Raw genomic sequence first — 21,034 nt, 5'->3', positions numbered from 1 at the left:
AGTGCCCTTCTTTTCGTCTCTTGGTCTTTTGCCTCCGCTTACGCGCTGCTTTCTCAACCTCCGCGTCGTATATCAATTCACCTGTGCGAGAAGAACGGGGCATAAACTAGCAAAAATACCAAGGAAAATAAAATAAAATAAAAATAAAAACTGAATTTGAAAAGAAACAAATAATCCAAACGCCAGCTCCCCGGCAACGGCGCCAAAAATTGACAGGTGCCGAACCTGTGCAATAATAATTACTAAAAAGTCCTAATTACCACATCAATTAAGTAATTATAGAACAAATCCAAGTACTGGAGCAGGGACGTTAGGTGTGCAATGGGTTACTTGATTCACCCTGTTCCCGAAGAGTTTGCTTGATCCGATATACCGGATTTGTCTATAAAAACACTAATTTTGCGTACAATGGCAAGTAGGGTCGATTCCACAGGGAGCAGGTAGGAAATTATTTCTTTCCAAATTAGTAGAACGAAATTGGGGGATTTTCAATGGGAGGCAAATAAAAATAAAATAAAATAAAACAAACAAAATTCAAAACTAACTCACAAAGCACAATTCACTAAAAATAGCAATTAATAAAAGTTCTACCCAAAGGGTCAACTGTTCAGGCACGGTCCCAATTAAATGCTCATCGATGCAAAGATATTCCATCCATTTATCACTAGGTTGGTTATAGCCATCAATAAGCTCTGACAACCAGTTCTTCCTTACCTTTCCGATAGTCAAGATACGACCATTGACTGCTTCCCTAATCAGATAACAACCCTAGGTACGACCGTAGGAATTTAATTATCCAATTGCATTAAAGTTAGAAGAACCCAACCCTAACCAATAAACACGCTAAGAGGGTTTATTTAAACTAGATCCTGCGTTTCCCCATCATAAAACCAATTATGGTGGGTGCCACGGGGTGTTAATTAAATGAATAATTACGGATTCTATTTAATTAACGTGGCAGTAGGCTATTAAATTAAATCAAATACCCGGCCATTGATATTCAATTAATAAAATACCCATGAACAATTAATTCAGGAAACGCACGAATAGCAATAAACTGGGAGAAATAATGAAGATTCGATTAGATCTCACAGATATTATGGACCGCGCCCCTCGCGTCAACCTTTGGGTAGAGGAGAAAATTAGCCGCTTCTCATCATGTCAAACTCACGCGATTTAATTGATTTCATCCACGCAAACATCACAGAATTTGGAACGATGAAGCACTGAAGAAAGGAAAAATGAAAAGTCTCGCTTGACTCTGCGCGGGGGCCCGTACTGGATTCCCCAAGTTCAATGCCAAAACTCACGGAAATTGAATAGATCCGAAAGTGAAAAGCAAAAGAGTCAGACGCAAATGCCAAAAGCAAGGGAAAGAAAAGTCTTCTCTGTCAGACCCATTCGGCCGAAAAAAAGAAAAGCTAAAGCTACCTAAATTCTGGTAAATTCTGTAGTGTATTCACATATTTCAAAGACAGGTGTGGAAAGCAAATGATATGGCCAAGAAGCTGGCACGTAGCAACCTGACATGTACGGAGATGAAGGGAATGTTTCTAAAAAAGTAAGTGGTGACCTATAACCGCGGTGAATGTAGCGTACGGCAAATGTTGGAAATGTATTGGGGTGAAACGGAATTAACATAAATATAATGGGGTAAGGAGTAAAAAAAAACCGGTTAACTTTATTAAAACAACCCCAATTTTCAACTCTTTCGTCCATAATAACAACGCAGTACCTATATTGGAATGCATTTTAGAATAAATAGCCAACTCTTTATGGCTTTCCTGCACTACAACTAAAGATTAAATCCATTTTGGATTCGTCAATCTTATATTCAAACGGGTGTCCAAGTTTAAAAGTTTCAGCTCCCCTTGGCTTTCTTCTATCACAACAACATAATACCGAAGGTGGCATAAAGAGAGACTGATTTATCGGATAAAAAGAAATTAAACCCGTTGGTGAGTAAAAGACCAGCTCTTTGTGCCTTTCAACCATTACAGTGACAGAGTACCCAACGTGCCTTAAATACAAATGTTGGGTAATGGGATAAAATTTAGTTAAAACGGTTGTCTTATAAACGACCTGCTGTTTGCGGCTTTCGTCCATCAGACGTTGAGGAGAACCCAATTTCGTAGAATACAAAATTTTGGATCGGAAAGCATAAAAATTAACAGCCGGTGTCGGTTCTGTTGTATAAAACATCGAAGAAATTGGGAAAGCAGTACTAAACAAAGCCATGCTGGGGCCACCGAAGAGGAAGCGTATTAGGTACTAAACACACAGCCATGTTGGGGCCCGCAGTGATGCGTGTGTTTGAAGACAGGTGGTGACGTCGGAATCGAAGGCAAAAATTTGGTAAAGAAGAAGTCAATGTGGAATAGACAGAGGTGGTGTCTACTGGCGTAAATTTAGGCGCAGGCGGTGACGGTAGATATATCTGAGGAAGGCCCTTGCGAAGCTGTGGTGACACAATGCAGCGGCGTGGAACAGAAGCAGAGAAATCAAAGGTGAGTACTTTTTTGAGTTTTTCCATAACTTTGAAAAATGGAGTAAAATAACGAGTAAAACACCTGTACGTCTACTAGGGTGATTTCTACAGTTCTTGTAAGAGGCAATGATAGAGGAATAAGGAATACGAAGTACGGGGTGTAAGACCCTGCGTCTCCGAACGAAGATGTAACGAAACCGGGAAATTATCGCAGTTTATTTGTGCACGGAGCTTTGTATACGTACGTAGGAAATCTTGGTCCTCTAATTTGTATTAAATAGTGTAAAGGAAATTAAGCAGAAATGAGTGAAGACGTGAAGAAGACGTTGTAACAGGACTAAAGTCTTAAAATAGAGTGATTTGGATGGCCGTGTGGACATCGATAATGGCCCCCATACTGCATTGCGCATGGTTATGTGAAAAGAATTAAAGAAACACACAGTAGAGGTTGAGTTTGTTGGTGTTAATGAAAATGCATGTCGATAGTGGTATTTTGTGCTAAAGGTTGATATAATTGCATCAGCCACACTTATAAAAACTGTGTATATGAATGTTAGAGTAATGTTTATCGTCTGCATTTTGTGAAAGTTGTGAGGTAAAGTATGGTTTGTTAAGTGAAATGATCGTGTATATATGTTTTGTTCCATTAGTGGACGATCAGTACTTATGTTACAAACGAAAGCATATGGGGAGGCTGAAAAAAAATGTTAAGCGACCATGGTTAGAAAAAGCATTGAACAACCACACAGGGGTTGTAAGTATGGGGCAGGATGGGGTGCTTAAAACTCATGACATGGTGCAGGAAATAGAGAAGGGAAAAATGGGGATGGATGGTTGCGGCAGGTTAATGTCATTTGACCTTAACCAAGAACCTGAGTATGACCGAGACACATGCAGTGAAGAAAGCGGTGGTTCAATAGGAGGACACGAACATGAGGAGGCAGATGAATTGGTGGGCGCAATAGGCGTGGATGACGTAATGAAATTAAAATTTGACACGGAAGAAGAAGCTGGGGAATTTTATAATTTGTATGCGAAACTAAGCGGATTTGGGATTCGTAAAAGTAATGCCAAACGAGATGAAGATGGCATTTCAAGATTTAGAAAATGGGTATGTTGCTGTGAAGGTTATAGGAATGAAAAGTGGTTTAATTATGAAGACCGGAAAAGAGAAGCAAAAGCAATCACAAGGACCGGGTGTGGGGCTTGCTTTCGCGTGAAATATGACACAGAATCGGTAAAGTATGTGGTGACACGTTTCATTATGGAGCACAATCACCCGCTGGCATCAGAGGCAAGTGTGCAACACCTTAGGTCGCATAGAAAAGTGAGCGATGCAGAATATGCGCAGGCAAAAAGTCTAAAGTTGGTTGGGGCCAGAATATGCCAGATAATGAAACATTTTGTTATCAAAGCCGGAGGGTATAGTAACGTGGGATTTTGCATTAAGGATCTGTATAACCGAATGGACGAGGAACGTAGAAAAGATATTTTTAATGGCGATGCAGAAGGGGCACTTGGGTTCTTGGCAGCGAAGAAGGATGCCGATGACATGTTCTTTTATAAATATCATGTAGATAACGAAGGAAGATTGGCAAGGTTGTTTTGGGCAGATTCTAAATCTCGTGTGGACTTCAGTGTATTTGGAGATGTATTGGTGTTTGATACAACATACAAAACAAATAAATACCGCAAGCCACTAGTTGTACTTGCAGGGGTAAACAACCATTTGAACAGTACTATTTTCGGCTGTGCACTGTTATCAGATGAGAGGATTGAAACATATGAATGGGTGCTAAGTACATTTGTAGAGGCTATGAAAGGTAGAAAGCCAGTAGCAGTGATGACAGATGGTGACAGTGCAATGCGAAGAGCGATAAAGAATCTTCTCCCGGATGCTTGTCACAGGCTATGTTCGTGGCACTTGCATAGGAATGCACGGAGTAATATTCGCTGCGAGGAGTTTAATAACAGGTTGTATGACCTGATGGCGAGAAAGTTTAGCACTCTTGAGTTTGAGGATCGCTGGGCTAGGTTAATTAATGAATGTGGGGTGGTAGAGAATGAGTGGGTGAAGAAGTTGTACCGTAGGAGAAGGTTATGGGCAGAAGCCTATTTACGCGGTAATTTTTTTGCAGGTATGAGAAGCACTCAAAGGTGTGAGAAAATGAATGCTTTTTTGAACGAGTACTTGAATGAAAAAATGCGACTATATGAATTCGTTAGAAGTTTTGATTTGGCAATAGCATGGCTTCGACATACTGAGAGCAAAGCAGTTCACACAAGTGAAAACACAAAACCAGTCTTAACCACAATCCTGCCCGAATTAGAGGCGAGCGCAGCGGAGGTGTTTACAAGGAATGTGTTCTTCATGGTGAGGAAGCATTTGAACAGGCAGGGACTTCTAATTTCTGAGGGCTGGAGCGAGGATGGAGGGAGTCGTACATATTATTACTCGAAATATGGTGGACACGAAATTAGTTGGAGGGTGGTTTATGATAGGTCAATGGAGAAGCTAATCTGCTCTTGCATAAAATTCGAGTCAAAGGGGATTCCTTGTGCTCACATGTTTCGCGTGATGGTGGTAGAAGGAATGAACAGGATCCCAGAAGCATGCATTTCAAAGCGGTGGACAAAGGGAGTTTACAGTACTAATAATGGAATGAAAGCATTTGTTACAGACGAACAGCTGACACAAATGGCCAGATATGGCACTTTAAAGTCGAGCTGTAATAGTATGTGTTACTATGCGTCCTACATGGATGATGCGTTTAATGACCTGCAGCAGATGTTTGACAAGCATTCTGTGGACCTAAAGGAGAAGTGGATTGAAAGGGGATATGGGGGAGACGGATTTGCAATGGATTCAAGAGTGATGAACGATAGAAGTAGAAGAACATTCGGGCTGTTAGATCCCAGGGTGTCCCGGTGTAAAGGTGATCAGAAGCATGCAGAAACAAAGAAGAAAAGAAAGTGTGGTCATTGCAGGTACTATCGAAAATGCATACGTAGTTATAAGCAATTTGTTAATTGATAAAATACATGAAGTGGACAGTGAAGGTAATAATTATTATGTGGGTATTTTTCAACAATAGCAAATAAACACATAATTGAAAGTGCATACAAAGTATACAAAGTTATTGGCAGTGCAAGAAAGTTGAAGTGGTGTAATGTTAGCAATGTGCTTAGTTGACGTGGTTACTTGCAGTCACAAATGATTTGACATGTGATATATGGGTTGAAGATTGCAGGCAGGCCACAACCAACGAACATGCCCATACAAAAAGAATTCGCACAACACAGCAGTTCATGATGATCATATGGAAAATTGTTTGGATGAATCGGTGGAAAAATCATTTGAAATTGGTACGGGGTGGAGCGACTCAGGCGAATGGAGAGGACAAGCATTTGCACCACAAGCATGCGGTAGCGGTGGAAGGGACACAGGTGACCAACAAAGAAGTCCAGGAGAAAGATGAGGCACAACTGTTGTGATGTGGCTATGCGGCAGCTTTGACCCTTTGAGAATTTGTTGCATTACCAGGAAGTCCCACCAAAACAAAGAAAAAAGCACGTCCCCTGTTGAAGATTTAGGTCCGTCAGCAACACGAAACAGCTCCACTAACTATAGCTGGGATGTAACCTGCACTTGGGAGACTCATGCCGGAATTTTACTTCAAAATTTCAGGTCCTTGCGAAGTGAAAACAAGACAATATTGAACCACCTAAATCAACATGAGCACAAACCTTTGTTCCAGTTTCTTACTCTAATTTCTTTGGACTAGAAGTTTTTGAGTAGAAATGCCAGGATATATATACGCGTTTGTTCCTATTTCCTTTACTGGCAAAAGATTTGAAAGTAGAAATGCGAGGAATTACTAGTAGTGTATAAACGGTTTCTTCCTATTTCCTTTCCCTGTAAAAGGCGTAAAAGAGTTCATATCAGCTTCCAGCACAAACATTCCATTTTTCACCCAAAATCAAAGATGAACAAAGTCCCGGAAAACTGAGTAGTATCTCCAAGAACTTCCACTTTATTTTCAAGCGAAGACATAGAGAGGAAGACCAGAAAATTTGGTGTGTTTGGATCGCAGATTTTCAAAGAAAAATTTCTACATTTTTTCGTGGGCACATTTTTCAATCACCTTTTTACCTCACGTATATCAAATCATTATCGTAATTTTTCTACAAAAAGTCCAAAAAAATACAATCCAAACAAATAAATAAATAAACCATTCAACAGTCAATGTTTGAATTTGCGCTCAATATCTCTAATGGCATCCATTAGTTTGTCTGCATCGAATGGCTTGCACAGATGAAAATCCATTCCAGCGTCAACAATCTTTCTGTGTTCTTCAGGCATAGCATGGGCTGTTAGTGCAAATATGGGAATATGGATGCCGTGAATTTTCTCTTCCTTCCTTATAAGTCTTGTTGCTTCATATCCATCCATTACTGGCATCTACCAACAAAAACAAGTTCCAAGCATGACCATCAAAAAGCTTCATATAGCAGTACGAACTATACATTTGTGGTCACTATCACAAGAATAACTTAGTTTTCAAAGACAGCTTCAATGAACTATGAGGATGGAAAATATTTAGGGTTAAAAACAAAAAAGCCCTGTATGGTATACCTAATACATAAAAAGCCCCATGTGATTTCAAAACATACAAAATGACGCCTCATATTTTGAACTAAATTGTAAACTAATAGAATTCGTTAAAATTAATGAAAATGACGGTCTTAGCTGTAAATTTACTGGATTCCGTTAAATTTTCCGTTAAGTTTACCGGATTCTGTTAGTTTACAATTTAGTTCAAAACATGAGGTGTTGTTTTGTATGTTTTGAAACCATGAGAGCTTTTTTGTGTATTAGGTATACCACGTAAGGTTTTTTTGTTTTTAACCCAAATATTTATGATGTTCAAAGTTTTTTCCTGAAAAAATGTGAGAGTTACAGCTTATCTGAAAACCAAAAAAAGAAAAAAAACCGAATTTGTGACAGAAAAAAAAATGTCAAAATATCAGAGTCAGTAGGATCTTGAGAGTACCTCACAATCCATTATTATGAAATCATATGGGAGAGTTTCCTGATTAATTTCCTTCTCATCATTCAGGACCTTGCAGACTTTGTCGAAAGCCTCCTTCCCATTCTCACAGACTTCCACTCGAGCACCGAGTTTGGAAATCCTCGTGCTGGCTACTCTACGTAATACCTCGAGATCATCTACTACCAATACAGATTTTCCCTTGAGTGGGTTTGGAGAGCTTTGGTCAGCAGCTGGATCATGTATTACAATCTCCTGGAGTTCTTGTTTTTCGTCTGTTGAAATTTTGCCGTTTTGAAGCTCAGTATTGCTGGAGAATTTAACCAATCTATTTGGAGGTACAGTAGTCTCAGAGGAGCCCTCATTTTCTTGAACTGCTTCAGCTTTAACGATCAACGACTCAGGTGGAAATGCACCATGAAATACAGGAAGAAGTCGTAGCACGCCATATAAACCTGATCCATGCAAGGGTTTCTTTAATATGTAGTCACAAGGAATTAGTGGCCTTTGCTCTTTCACGTCTCTTGAATTCCTTCTAGGAATAATTGAATTGTCCCAGTAAACAACCTTACACTGCAAATTTCGTGTTTCCCTCTTAAAGCTGGACAAAGCTGCACTTGCTTCCAAGGAAGGTCCAATAGCCGCATCAATCACGATCAGTATAAAATTTTGGACAGCTTTGGAGTTGAAGCTTTTTCTTTGGGGGAGATGAGCTTCATGTCCATCTGTAGCACCTGAATGCCCTTCATTCAATCCTGAATTAGAATTGCTGGACGCGGACAGGTAGTCAGGCGGACTAGATTCGGATTTCTCATGCAGATTAAGCTGGAAATGGTCCATCTTTTCCTTTATCTTATATAGAATACGTCTTAGATCTTTATCTGTCTCTGCAACTGTTACTTTTATGCCAATATTCTCAATTGCTCTCTTGGAAATCTTTCTGCGCTCTTTACTTGCAAGTAAGAGCACGACATGGGATCCCTCCAATCTTGTATTGGGATAGCGAATATGTAATTCAAAATAATGCAGAAGATCACTTGAAGAAACTCCATTTTGCATATGGTTTCCATCTTCATCCATGACAGTGGACACCGGATTGCATACTGTCAAAAAGACACTGAACCTAAAGCAGGTTCCTTTTTCTCCATTTTCTTTGTCAACGATTCTGATTTCTCCCCCCATTAAACGTACCTAAGCCATCAGCACTGTGTTATACTCAATAATTTCTAAGAATAAAGACGGCACAAGGATCATCCCATGACAATATTTTTATTTTTCTAATTTGATGATTCAGTTGATGAAACAGCTACTAAACTAAATGATGAAGTAAAGACAGCCAATGCAATTTCTTACCAAAGACTGAACGATGCCGAGTCCTAGACCCCATCCTTGTTGTCCAGCAGCAGCGACTGTAATCTGAACATAGTTTTCAAACACAGATTTTCGCCTCTCCTTTGGAATCCCACAGCCCGTGTCATCCACCTCGAACACGAATTCCATACAATTAGGATTTTCATGAACTGTATGGATGTCATCAAGCGAATGTAGGCTTCCACTGTTCTTGTAACACAACCTTGAGAGACAATTTAATGTGCTTCTGCGGTTAGAAGCAATTATAGCATTCTCTTTACTTGTTTTCCTTGCTATACAGCGAACAACAACATGGCCTTCTGTCGTAAACTTTATAGCATTACTTAGCAAATTCTCTAGTATCTCTTTGAGCCTTCTTCTATCACCCCTGACATGGCGAAACTTTATAATTGAGAAATCACATTGGTCAAATATGACATCTATCCCTTTCTTAACGCCAACAGGATAGTACATATCAACAACGTCTTCAAGGACCTGTTCCAGGTTAAACTCTTCTTCTACAAGTTCTGTCTTACCAGCTTCAGTTTTACTTTTATCAAGAACTGTATTTAGTAGACCTACAACAATTGCCAAAGGACAAAGAGAAATTATGACTGCATACATGTTGAAAGAAATTGAGAAAATGCATGTCCACATTTATGAGAAACAAATATCTTGCAGGCTAGAGTGAAGTGAACCAGAAATTGAATGAGTACTCATCCAGCCCCAACATATTATCAATATTCACTTCAACTTCTCTAGACTTCTAACTTGATTAGTCCATTATGAATTGAAAAACAGAATGGTTACCTAATAGATCGTGTACATATGTATCTAGTTGTGACAAGTTGGCTGCCAACTGAGAATTTGGGACGACATCTTCACGACAAAGCTCTATCAAGCAAGTTATAGCTGTCAAGGAAGCACGTAGATCATGACTATATGTAGCAAAGGCATTCGTCTTGCTCATGCTTTTGCGCTCAGCTTGTTGAGTTGATTCTTTTTGTTTTACGAGTGCATCGCACAAAACTATCTCTCTTCGTGCAGCTTTCAGGATCAAAAAAATGAAGAGGCAAAGCGAGACAACTGATCCCACAAGCGTAAGAACAAGAAGCATGATGGCTAGCATGCTGCTTTTATGGGCAGCAGCTTCGTTTCCATCTTCCGGAAAAGCCAATACATATACCTAAAATACAAATTAAGACACATTTGATTATCCAGTTGATTTAGTTCAACTTGTTACTATTAGTAGTTAAAAGCAAAAGGCATTTCCAATGTCGTATAAAGTGTTTATGCTCCAATCAAGTATGCCAGGATGATAGGCTGACGGTTAAGGACGACGAATCCCTATGATGGTCTGCAATCATGGATATAAAACTACTAAAAAAGATAGACATACTGAGTGTAAGGCTATTATATCATTCTGTTAAGCAGAGTAATTCATCCAGTTCTTTCGGACAATATTGGTTTTAGATAATCAGGGGACTGCCTATTAGATCTCATCAGAATTTGGTTTCTGGTAAAATGAAAAAAATTCTCACATGATTAATTCAGATAAGCATACTGCAGGATAGTTGTATTTCATATATAAAGGTAAACAACATCAAGAATAAGCATTAGGGAGACATTTCAAATTCTGTAAAATTGCATGAACCTAAAAAGGGTAGACATCCTATTTTGTAACATGAAGCAAAACGCTCTTATTAGTCACTATTTATTCATTGTTGAACTAAAACTTGTATGAGCAATTAGAAGTCTGCAATTAGCATGAGCACTTGTAGTCAATGGCGTTGCTTCGACTTCTTTTGTCATTTTTAGCTATAGTTCTTTCCATGATCTAATCAGTCACGTATGCATCGATCATATGACTGTGACTTTGCAATTCAAGAAAAAGTGGATGCAATAAATACGGTAAGATGCTTAAATACCCAATGGTGTTGTGAGCAATGTATGTGCTAACTTCATGCTTAGTTGTTAGAATTAGTCAATTTCTAAAGAATCCTACAGTATTTTTCACGGATTTAGCATTATTAAGGACTTACTGAATCAATTCCTGCAATGTCAACAGTTGAGCAATAAAATTTGTGCTTCTTTTCATTGATCTTCACATCCAAATGCTCTAGATCAGCATCATCCTCCAACTTGCAAGAAACATTACTGACTACATCTTCGTAAGCACCATTTTGTTTCTTCAACTTCAGTGAATATGTTCCGTTGTACACAAAAATTTGAGTATCAGCAAGCTCTTTCTCAAAAAGTACTTGGCCATCATTCGAAGCTAGGTGCAAGTGACTGCCATGAAAATCTAGATGAGAAAACTGATTTTTAACTTCATCTGCTGGAAAACCTATTGAAATGAGCCCCATTCCAACCATTGGAACATTGCTTTTGAAAAGGAGATCCTGATTCTTCCCCGTCTCTAGTGAAGGATATGGTAGTATCCCTCGTGGGCCTTCTACAAATCTCGTTGAGTTAAATGCAATAGTATAGTTAGACTCAACTGCTTCACCAAACAGCTTTCCAGTGTCACGGTTCACAGGCTGAGTATATGATGTTGAAGGAGCTGAAGAGTTCGAGAAAAATGCAAATGTTTGCTCATCATTGCGGTAATAGGAGAACTCCCATCTGTCCAACCCCATGAATTCCACCTCTGTTACCCGCGGGATTGTTGTAAGTGCTTGAAATAGTGACGGCGCAATCTAAGCGAATTGAATGAAAAGAAAGAAACCTGTAAAAACAACTAAGAAAATTGTATCAAATTTAAACAAAAAAAAAAATTATTCTTGCTAACATTTGCTTGGATAATAGGAAATGTTAAGTCCGTTCCATTTAGTTTTGCACTGAGCACCGTAGCTAGATTCAAGGCAGAAGAATTCAACGGATGAAGCATGCTTGTGGCGTTTTCAACATCTCTAATAGTTTTGTTGCGAGCTTCATCTGCTTGCAAAACTATGATATGCTCAACTTGATTGATCTTCAAACAGACCTCCATGACCATGTAACATGCTATTCCCTGGATTGAGATTTTCAGTCAAAACTAAACACAATTGTTTAGGCATCAGCCAAAAAACAAAAAAGGAAAATGCTGCAGAAATTACCAGGAGGATTAGAAAGAAAAGAGGACGAGTAAATATGCAACAACAGCGTCCCATCCTGTTAAAAGGTAGCCTCATTCTGTGAAAATGAAGTGATAAACCTCACCACTACGTAGGATGTCTGCCCATGGCTCTGCAGGATGGAGTTATTAGCTGAGTTAATGGCTCATGCTGTGACTAACATCCATAACACACTTCCTTTAGCTCATCATGTATGATGCATCAGAATTGAACAAATTTTGTTAATATAATCGCTGAAGCAGTTTATTGTCTTTGTTTCCTGACATTCCCCAGAATCCGCTATTGCTGAACTCCCACTAATACCTTCAACAATCTGAATTAATTTTAGCTCTGTATAACAATACACAACAGTTTCATGCTTACAGAATTCGTATAAGTTTACACATCCAAATTATGCAACCATTCACAATAACATCAACATTGAATTTACTGCTATTTTGACAATTCACGTAGGAGTCTTATTTGCATGTACCATTATATACATGTCCAACCAAATGCGAATACTGAAAAGCACTAAAAAACCACCAAACTTATGCCCAAATCCAACATGCTAGAGGTTGCTATGGATCCGGTCATTTATTTTCAGAAGGCAAGGGAAGCACAAGAACCACTATAATCAAGATGAAACTCCAAAATAAGTACTAATTCTTTTCTGGGATCCAATTGGAATCAATTTTTTTAACAGGATATCGCTTGCCAAAACCCAAAGAAGAAATAAAACTTTAAACCTGTGTTAAACCCTGTTTTATAAACGGTGTTTTGATGAATGTAGAGAAATCGAGAACTTTGGATGCTGAATATCCCACTTACCAAGCTACGAAATTTGAGAGAAGAAAGAAAGAGTTAAACAAAAACTTGAGAAGAAACAAAGAGCTAAAAGGAGAGAATAACACTACAGTAGAACAAACCAGTTGCGATAACTCATGCACAAAAAAAAAAAAAAAAAAATCTTCTGTTAATAAGATTCTTGGAGAGCAATCAGCAGGGAGAGATTTAAGGCTAATGCAATACAAAGTCATACGGGAAATTAACGTTTGATTAACGTTCTTGGGATATGATTAGGATAGAGATTGACGGATTTTGGACATGCTCATCATTTACGTAATCTGATTATTCTCCGAGTAAAACTTCTTTATTTTGTGAAGAGATATTCATGGAAATATCTTGTGATAGAATCCTTGTTCTCAGCAACTATGGAACGGAGAATCTGCCGTATCCAACTTAACAAGGAAAACAAGTTACTGACCAAAAAACTACCAATTTTCATTTTCCTTGTACTCCTTTTTATTCTCAACCTTATCCGGCTATTAGTAATTGTATGCAATCTTGTGTTCATACTTTTTTAGTTCTTGGTAGTTTTGTTTTCTTTGTTTTTGGGTCAAAACTCCAGTTTACAAAAATAGCAACAGCTTCAGATCATCTGTTATGTCAATTTTAGGAGCACTTTAACAGTTTTAAGGAGACATGCGATGTCCACTCTCTTAAAATACGTAGAAGATAAGACAACATATTAACAGCAAATACGTCCAACAATCATGCGTGAATGTTTAGTTCATTGATTGTATTACGCCCACCATTGTGGGATCTTTGTAAATCTAAGATCAGCAGAAAAAGAACAAAAGCTCAAATGTTCCTATATTGAATTGGACTTGAGCTTATATTTAATGAATGATATTACGTGATAGGATTTTTCTAACGGTGTCCTAAGGCCCTAGTTAATACACTAGCATTCATCAAATTTATCATATATATATATATATATATATATATATATATATATATATATATATATATATATATATATGTATGTGTGTGTATATACACATACTAACAATTATTTTTCTTATATTTATTTTCTTTTTCTATTCAAAATTGTCTACCCTCTCTTATATTTATTTACTTTTTCTAATTAATTTTATATTTTAAAAAATATAACACTTTAAATACATCTTAACAAGTGCCATATTAGACAGACAGTACATAATATGTGGTTTGGGTGACATTACAAAGTAGAATTTGACTAAAGGATACTTATCATGAGCACACTTTTAAGAGAGACTAGAGATGTTACGTGCCCGTTTTGATTGTTATCTTCTAAAATTTTTGTAGAAAAATGTGTAATGATTTAATGTACATTAGGTATAAAAGTGATTGCGAAATATGCACACGGAAAGTGTAAAAATTTTTGAAAAAAATGACAATCTTTATGTTTTTTTGTATAAAAGTAGATTTAACTAGAAAAAGTACCTATATACAGACATGCTATAGTTCACATGATAACATTTAATTGGGGATCCAGTGTGTAAAGGAGAGAGGAACCAGAAACAGTAGAACACACTGCTGCAATGTCCTCTAGCAAGAGAGATTTGGAAAGTAGTCCCAATAATATGGGATGGAGCCAAAGATCAACAAGGCAATTTCACAAAATGGCGGAGCAGAATCACCAGTGCTAGGAAAAGACTAAATGGTAAAAGCCCATTGACCTCACTGCCAATATTCTGTGGCAGATATGGAAGCAAAGAAACAAGAAGGAATTTGAGAACCGGACCAACCATCAACCATGCAGAGTTATTCAGAAAGTACGCAAAGAATGGCTGGAGCAGGAGGAAATATGTTCAAACAAAATCAGATTGAACAAAGAATGGTTGTAGCACTTTTTATGATGTGATGTATGTAAGATAAAAAGTTAATTAAGAATATACAAAAGTGAGTTGAAAAATGTGTAATGATTTAATGTACGTATAAAAGTGATTGCGAAATATGTACACGGAAAAGTGTAAAAATTTTTGACAAAAATGACAATCTTTTTGTTTTTTTGCATAGAAGTAGATTTAACTAGAAAAGGTACCTATATACAGACATGCTATAGTTCACGTGATAACATCAATTGGGGATCCAGTGTGTAAAGGAGAAAGGAACTAGAAACAGTAGAACACACTGCTGCAATGTCCTCTAGCAAGAGAGATTTGGAAAGTAGTCCCAATAATATGGGATGGAGCCAAAGATCAACAAGGCAATTTCAAAAAATGGCGGAGCAGAATCACCAGTGCTAGGAAAAGACTAAATGGTAAAAGCCCATTGACCTCACTGCCAATATTCTGTGGCAGATATGGAAGCAAAGAAACAAGAAGGAATTTGAGAACCAGACCAACCATCAACCATGCGGAGTTATTCAGAAAGTACACAAAGAATGGCTGGAGCAGGAGGAAACATGTTCAAACAAAACCAGATTGAACAAAGAATGGTTGTAGCACTTTTTATGATGTGATGTATATGAGATAAAAAGTTGATTGAAAATATAAAAAGGTAAGTTGAGAAATGTATTTATGAATCTCTTTAGGTCTTAGTAGCAGCTGCCCTGCTTAAGGTAGTTATCTCACATCGAGTGTTGGGGGTAGGGGTGGCAATTCGGGTCCAAATCAGGTTGGCGGGTCGGGTTCGGGTCAACCCGCCAGAAAATCTGTTGACCCGAACCCGACCCGCCAACCCGTGACGGGTCAGGTATGCTGACCCGAACCCGAAAATTTCAGGTTGACGGGTTGGCGGGTCGACCCGAAATGACCCGAAACTTAATTTTAATTTATTAATTTATCACTGTAATTTCTAATAAAATCAATTTCTCACAAAACTAATTACATAATCAAGTAATAAAAATTTAAATAAATAATTCCAAACCAAATCTAAAATAAATTAAACACCGTAAAAGTGTTTTATCCCAAACAAAATATAAAATAAATTAAAACAATATAAAAGTAAAAAATAATATAATATATTATTTGTCCAAATATAATAATTTCAACTTCACACAAATTAAATAAATTCATTTAGGATTAAGTAATTAATGCCTTTGAAAAAAAGAATAACTTAGTTTAGTTAGATAAAATTATTTTTATGTTTATTAAATTATTTTTAATTCGTAAACGGGTCATATCGGGTCATATCAGGTCACCACGGGTTGACCCGAAATCGACCTGTTTTCTTTTCGGGTTCATCGGGTCCAACCCGATTCTGACCCGAATTCCCGAAACCTCAACCCAAACCCATTAATTTCGTGTTAGGTTCGTGTCGTGTTTTCAGGTCGTGTCGAAAATTGCCACCCCTAGTTGGGGGGGTTTGGGTTAGTTTATAAGTCTCCTGAGGAACCTCAAGAGTTGCCGGCTTTTGTGGTTTTCTCGGGGTTTAGGTTTGTAAAATGATCAAAAGTCATCCTGGCTTTGGTAAAAAAGAGAAATGTATTTATGATGCAAGCGAAATATTATTTGAAATAATAATGATATCCAAACAAACATATTGTTTCGAATGTACTCCTTTTATATTTAGTTAGTAATGATAACAATAATATTGGTCCAAATGTTAATTCATATGCTTTAGGCATTTTTTTTGGATGAGATTATCGCTCGAATTGTAAAGCTCTCTTTAGAAAATCAATGAAAGCATCCTAACGTTTCAAAAAAAAAAAAAAAAGTACCGTAAGTTAAATGCCAGAACACCCCTTAAAAAAAAAAAATTTACAAAGTAACATGCATATGAACATGAATAGAACATAAATGCAGCAGAGCAGAGCAATTTACAGTTGGAGACCTTGTCAAACTTGAACGGCAACATAGTACATTAAGCTGCTTCCATTGTCAGAAGCTCTTGGAAAAATATTAAAAATAACTTGGGGAAAATGTTAGTATACAAGTTAAACAGGAAAAACAACATAGAAGTTATTTTTGCAAAAAAAAAAAAAAGAAAACTTGCTATACAAGGAGTAAAAGATCCACCAGAAGGAAAGAAAAAAGATTTATCAACTAGTTTCCATCATGGGATTTGGGCTTTTTCACTATCAGAACTGGACACTTGAGGTTCTGTGCACAGTGATGGCTCACACTGCCAAGAAATGCCCTGCCCCAATTCCAAAAGACAAAAAAAAAAAAAAAAAATCAAAATCAACCAACCATTACAATAATAATGAAAAGAGATTGCAATAATAATCATCAACTAATATAATTAATTACAGGGATTTATTTAAAAGATCAAAAAAAAGGAAAGAAGATGGATTCCACCTCTTGATGAGCCCATAGCCGTGACTTCCCATGACTACCAAGTCAACGTTTAATTTCTCTGCCAGCTGACAAATGATGTCCCTTGGATCTCCATGCTCCACCTTAGTCTCCACCTTAATCTGTGCACCACATCCACACCCAAACATCATTACTCCTAGAACGTAAATATTATATTATTACTTTCATACCCCTACAAAACCCAAAATTTAAAAATCCACCCCCTTCCTCATTAGCGGTTATCCAGTCTACTAGAAGGGAAAATGCTACATTTATTAATAATTTGTCTAGAAAAAACCCTTTTTTTTTTTATAATATAGAACTGTGCCCCAAAAAAAATGGATTTTGACTGTATAATTTGAAATGGATTTCTTTAGGAAGAGAAAAAAAAAAAAGAATGGCTTACGGCATTAAAGTCCTTGCATATTCGGTGGGCTTTCTCAAGAACGCATTCTGCAACTTCATGGCTGTACTTCTCCATAGAGGCTAATATATCAGAAGAGAACAAATACCCTGCAAAAACAACCAAAATAGTAAGAAAATTTAGACTATGACATTTTTTTAAAAAAAAAATTTTTGATCTCCCAAAATGCCCATATAAATAATTATCTCAACCACAAAAAGAAGAAAAAAAAAAAAGAAGTCACCTGGGAGGTGGTCTTCCTCACCTGATCCATCAAGGGTAGAGTAAACAGCTCTAGGTGGCCTGGCATAGACGAGGACAAGGGTATCTTTGGAATTTTCATTGACAATGTTGGAGAGACACCATGACAAAGCATAGGAGCTCTCCTCCCCTTCATCCACTGCAACCAGAATCTTGCGTTCTTTCTCCGCCACTTCAGAAGCCATCAACCACAGATTTTTTTTCTTCTTCTTCTTTTGCTCCTGGATGCTTAATTAATAGAAGCTTGTGACAATTACAAAACTTTTTTTCTTTTTTTGGTGCGTAATTAAGCTCTGACTATGGAATATTTATATAGTGTGTGATTGACTACTGTGTGTCCTGTGTGTGTGAGTCTGTGAGAGAGTCGTGTGGCGGGTGGCGGCGGTTTGATGGTTTTGAGCTTTTTGTAAGTTTAACAATGCTGTTGGCGGTTCATGGGTTCTGGCTTCTGGGCCATGGACCATGGTTTTTATTTTACTACTCAACATTCAAAATAGAAATTAAAAGTAATTTTGCTTGATAAAATGATAAATATTTAACAACATCTCAAAATAAAACACGACATTTTAAAAAGGGAATGATTTTAAAAACCCCCTCTAAGGTTTTTAATTGTTTCACTAGCCTCCCTTTAAGTTTTAAAAATTATACTAACATTCTTTGCGATTTATTATCTTGTAATTACTAAGGTGGATCTGATAAAATTGAAATTTGAATCTATTAAATTATTGAATTGTTAAGTATTAAATCTAATATATTTGAATGCATATCATATTTAGTAATAAATGAATAGTTTATCACTTAATTTTGGGAGTATGTTTTGCTTAAAGAATTCAGAATTCAGTAACACTTAATTAATTCAGATGTTCAATTATTTTTTATCAAATGGTTTGAATATGTTAAGATCTGAATTTATTAAATTTAAGTATTGAATTGGATTATCAAATAGAATCTAAGCCAACCAACAAATAAAAAGTAACATTAGAAAAGAAAAAAAATAACATGATTCTATTGTACTATTATCCTTCATCCATTATATTATTTAATTAATCTAATACTTGTTCGTATATTAAAAAAAATACTTACTAGATTTCTTAGAAGCACGAAACTTTAAAAGGAGTACCTTTTCGGTAGGTGGTTTTAGTGGCAGTTATCTTGGAGAGACTTGGCCGTAGTGGCGGGGCCGTGTCTCACTTTTCTTTTTAGGTCTCAGATGTGATTAACACGTGTGTTTGGATAATCATTCCAAATAATTATTTGAATAGATTACTGTAGCACTTTTTATGATTTGATGTATGTGAGATAAAAATATGAATTAAAAAATATATTTATATTGCAAACAAAAATTTATTTTAAAAAAATTTGCTATCCAAACATTTTATTTACTTACATCATAAACATAATTTTGAATACATTTTTTCATCTTTTTAATTATTTTTTTTATCTCATCTGCATTATATAAAAAAAAAGTATTACAGTAATTATTTTAAATAATCTCCTGTCCAAACCAAAGGCCTATCTGGCAAATAAGTTTTTTTTTTTATCAAATTTGTCTGCTACAAATTTTTTAACAACTTCAATTATAGTAATCTCACAAAACTTATCAAAATTTTTAAACTATATATTTTAAAATATCCAAAAATTTATACACTTTAAAATTTTTTTTTACAATTTCTATGGTAAATTACAGTAAAATTTTAAACAAATATCCAAAATATTCAATTGGCAAACGACCTCAGGTTTCGGCTCCATGAACCACGTGATGCTCCCAGGCTCTCACAAATTTTTTTGAGGAAAGTTCCATAGTTGCCAACGTAGGCGAGAATGTCAATAATGTACTTTTTCACTTCAAAATCTAATCCAAATCCAAAATGCTCATGTATTATGTATATCCAGATTCAGCATTGAATCTCTTGTTACCCTTTTTTAGTATACGCCAAATTTTAGCTAAGGAGCTTGTTTCCATGCAGTTAATGACCTTAAATTAAGAGAAACATGTTACCCTGTAAACGTGGTGTATAATTCCAAAAGCCAGACTGATTCTTGTAATTATGCCCAAGAACCAGAACTTGTTATTTGTAATAGGAAATAGGGCATATGAACTTCCCCTTTTCATAAAGATACAAAGTGAAAGATTTTCCATTTTGATTGCTATCTTCTGAAATTTTTTTTAGAAAAATATATTGTAACGATGTGATGTATATAAACTGTAAAGTACTAAAAAAGTGATTAAAAAGTATATTTACAAAAAATGTAAATTTTTTAAAACAAAAAATGGCAATCTAAACGAGGTTGCATCTAAGTTTTGGTGTCTCCCCTTGAACAAATCGTAAATGCTTAGCGTGCCATCTAGTATTGCCTTGTACGTAGTGTACCAATGCCAATAACACATTACAAAGTAGTGTTGTTCAATCACATATTGTCCCTCATAAGTATACAAATTCGTCCCACCATCGTTACTTGATAATTAATGATTGATACTAATACATCACACGCGAGCGATGCACATAGAACGTGTAACACCTTTACATAAAAACCTCAGAAACTAGCTCAATAGGTGATCACAACGGTCATGCTATCAATGACTTTGTTTGGGAGGTAATGTTATGTACGTGCAAAAATTGAATTTTAAATTCAAATTTTATATAATTGTAATTTATGCAACACTGTCAACAGTATATACATTATTAGTATAAGAAAGATTAATTTTTTCTTTGGAGTTAATTATTTGTAAAAAATTTATTTGCTTGCGTCATTAACGTATTTTTAAATCATCTATTTATCTTATGTCAAATGAGTATTACAATTTTTTTTTTAAAAAAACTATTCTAATTAATTTACTGTCCAAACACACTCCACCACTGCTACAAAAAAAGTTTTTTTTGTTAGTATTTTGAGGATTAAACTCATGTGCTCTTGTTTTTAGATTGTTTGCGTGGCTAATCAGCTAAAAAACTTGACACAAATCTTCAAAGCTTTTAGGTAAACAAAAGTGATGTCAATAATACCTAAGAAGGATATTATGAGATGTAGCACAAACCATTTCCAAGGAAATTATGTCAAATATAAAGAAATGCAACAAAAGCAAGATAAACCATTTACATATAAGAGAACTTAGAACTCCATACCAAATAGTAATATAAACACTCATATGAAATTTAGGTAATCCGAATTCTCAAACTTTGGAAGTTTAATATTTCTTTAAAAAATAATTATATGCATTTATTCACTTATAAAAACACTTATAGCACTTAAATACATCTTTCTATGCAAATTCAAATATACTAGTTCTTTCTTAATTAAGCAATTACATAATGAGTTCT

The 21,034-nt window shown here is 36.1% G+C and overlaps 3 protein-coding genes across 4 annotated transcripts; 1 reads left to right on the top strand and 2 right to left on the bottom strand.

The window, feature by feature from the left end:
* Nucleotides 1-3,248: 3,248 nt before the first annotated feature.
* On the top strand, nt 3,249-5,983 carry LOC113687452 (protein FAR1-RELATED SEQUENCE 5-like). Its single transcript, XM_027205058.2, has 2 exons — nt 3,249-5,476; nt 5,740-5,983. Exons 1-2 carry the CDS (start codon nt 3,249-3,251, stop codon nt 5,981-5,983), a joined length of 2,472 nt encoding a protein of 823 aa, XP_027060859.2.
* Nucleotides 5,984-6,668: 685 nt separating this feature from the next.
* Nucleotides 6,669-13,356, bottom strand: LOC113727780 (histidine kinase CKI1). Its single transcript, XM_072080947.1, has 7 exons — nt 11,988-13,356; nt 11,681-11,902; nt 10,932-11,588; nt 9,700-10,075; nt 8,893-9,467; nt 7,543-8,730; nt 6,669-6,950 (listed from the first exon to the last, which is right to left on the bottom strand). Exons 1-7 carry the CDS (start codon nt 12,060-12,062, stop codon nt 6,732-6,734), a joined length of 3,312 nt encoding a protein of 1,103 aa, XP_071937048.1. The 5' UTR covers nt 12,063-13,356; the 3' UTR covers nt 6,669-6,731.
* A 3,215-nt stretch (nt 13,357-16,571) lies between these two features.
* On the bottom strand, nt 16,572-18,091 carry LOC140037057 (uncharacterized). 2 transcript variants are annotated; one of them, XM_072080946.1, is made up of 4 exons: nt 17,719-18,091; nt 17,457-17,563; nt 17,054-17,172; nt 16,572-16,892 (listed from the first exon to the last, which is right to left on the bottom strand). In XM_072080946.1, exons 1-4 carry the CDS (start codon nt 17,897-17,899, stop codon nt 16,799-16,801), a joined length of 501 nt encoding a protein of 166 aa, XP_071937047.1. In that variant the 5' UTR covers nt 17,900-18,091; the 3' UTR covers nt 16,572-16,798. The 2 variants fall into 2 exon arrangements, with proteins under 2 accessions (XP_071937047.1, XP_071937046.1); XM_072080945.1 differs by having other exon boundaries at nt 17,698-18,027.
* Between the last annotated feature and the right edge of the window lie 2,943 nt (nt 18,092-21,034).

The sequence above is a fragment of the Coffea arabica genome, chromosome 2e, assembly GCF_036785885.1.
Source record: "Coffea arabica cultivar ET-39 chromosome 2e, Coffea Arabica ET-39 HiFi, whole genome shotgun sequence".
NCBI classification, from domain to species: domain Eukaryota; kingdom Viridiplantae; phylum Streptophyta; class Magnoliopsida; order Gentianales; family Rubiaceae; genus Coffea; species Coffea arabica.
The sequence above is the reverse complement of the archived record's forward strand: the minus strand, read 5'-3'. Positions and strand labels throughout refer to the sequence as shown.

Bases quoted from the DNA above. Each gene is read 5' to 3' on its own strand.
- LOC140037057 (XM_072080945.1), bottom strand. From the start codon at position 17,899: ATGGCTTCTGAAGTGGCGGAGAAAGAACGCAAGATTCTGGTTGCAGTG. The intron at 17,564-17,697 runs GTGACTTCTTTT...TTGTTTTTGCAG, and splicing joins TGAGGAAGACCACCTCCCAG to GGTATTTGTTCTCTTCTGAT. The intron at 16,893-17,053 runs GTGGAATCCATC...GAATTGGGGCAG, and splicing joins GGCTATGGGCTCATCAAGAG to GGCATTTCTTGGCAGTGTGA.
- LOC113727780 (XM_072080947.1), bottom strand. From the start codon at position 12,062: ATGAGGCTACCTTTTAACAGGATGGGACGCTGTTGTTGCATATTTACT. The intron at 10,076-10,931 runs GTAAGTCCTTAA...TTTGTATTTTAG, and splicing joins ACATTGCAGGAATTGATTCA to GTATATGTATTGGCTTTTCC. The intron at 6,951-7,542 runs GTACTCTCAAGA...TTTTGTTGGTAG, and splicing joins TCATAATAATGGATTGTGAG to ATGCCAGTAATGGATGGATA.
- LOC113687452 (XM_027205058.2), top strand. From the start codon at position 3,249: ATGGGGCAGGATGGGGTGCTTAAAACTCATGACATGGTGCAGGAAATA. The intron at 5,477-5,739 runs GTACTATCGAAA...TGAAGATTGCAG, and splicing joins AGAAAGTGTGGTCATTGCAG to GCAGGCCACAACCAACGAAC.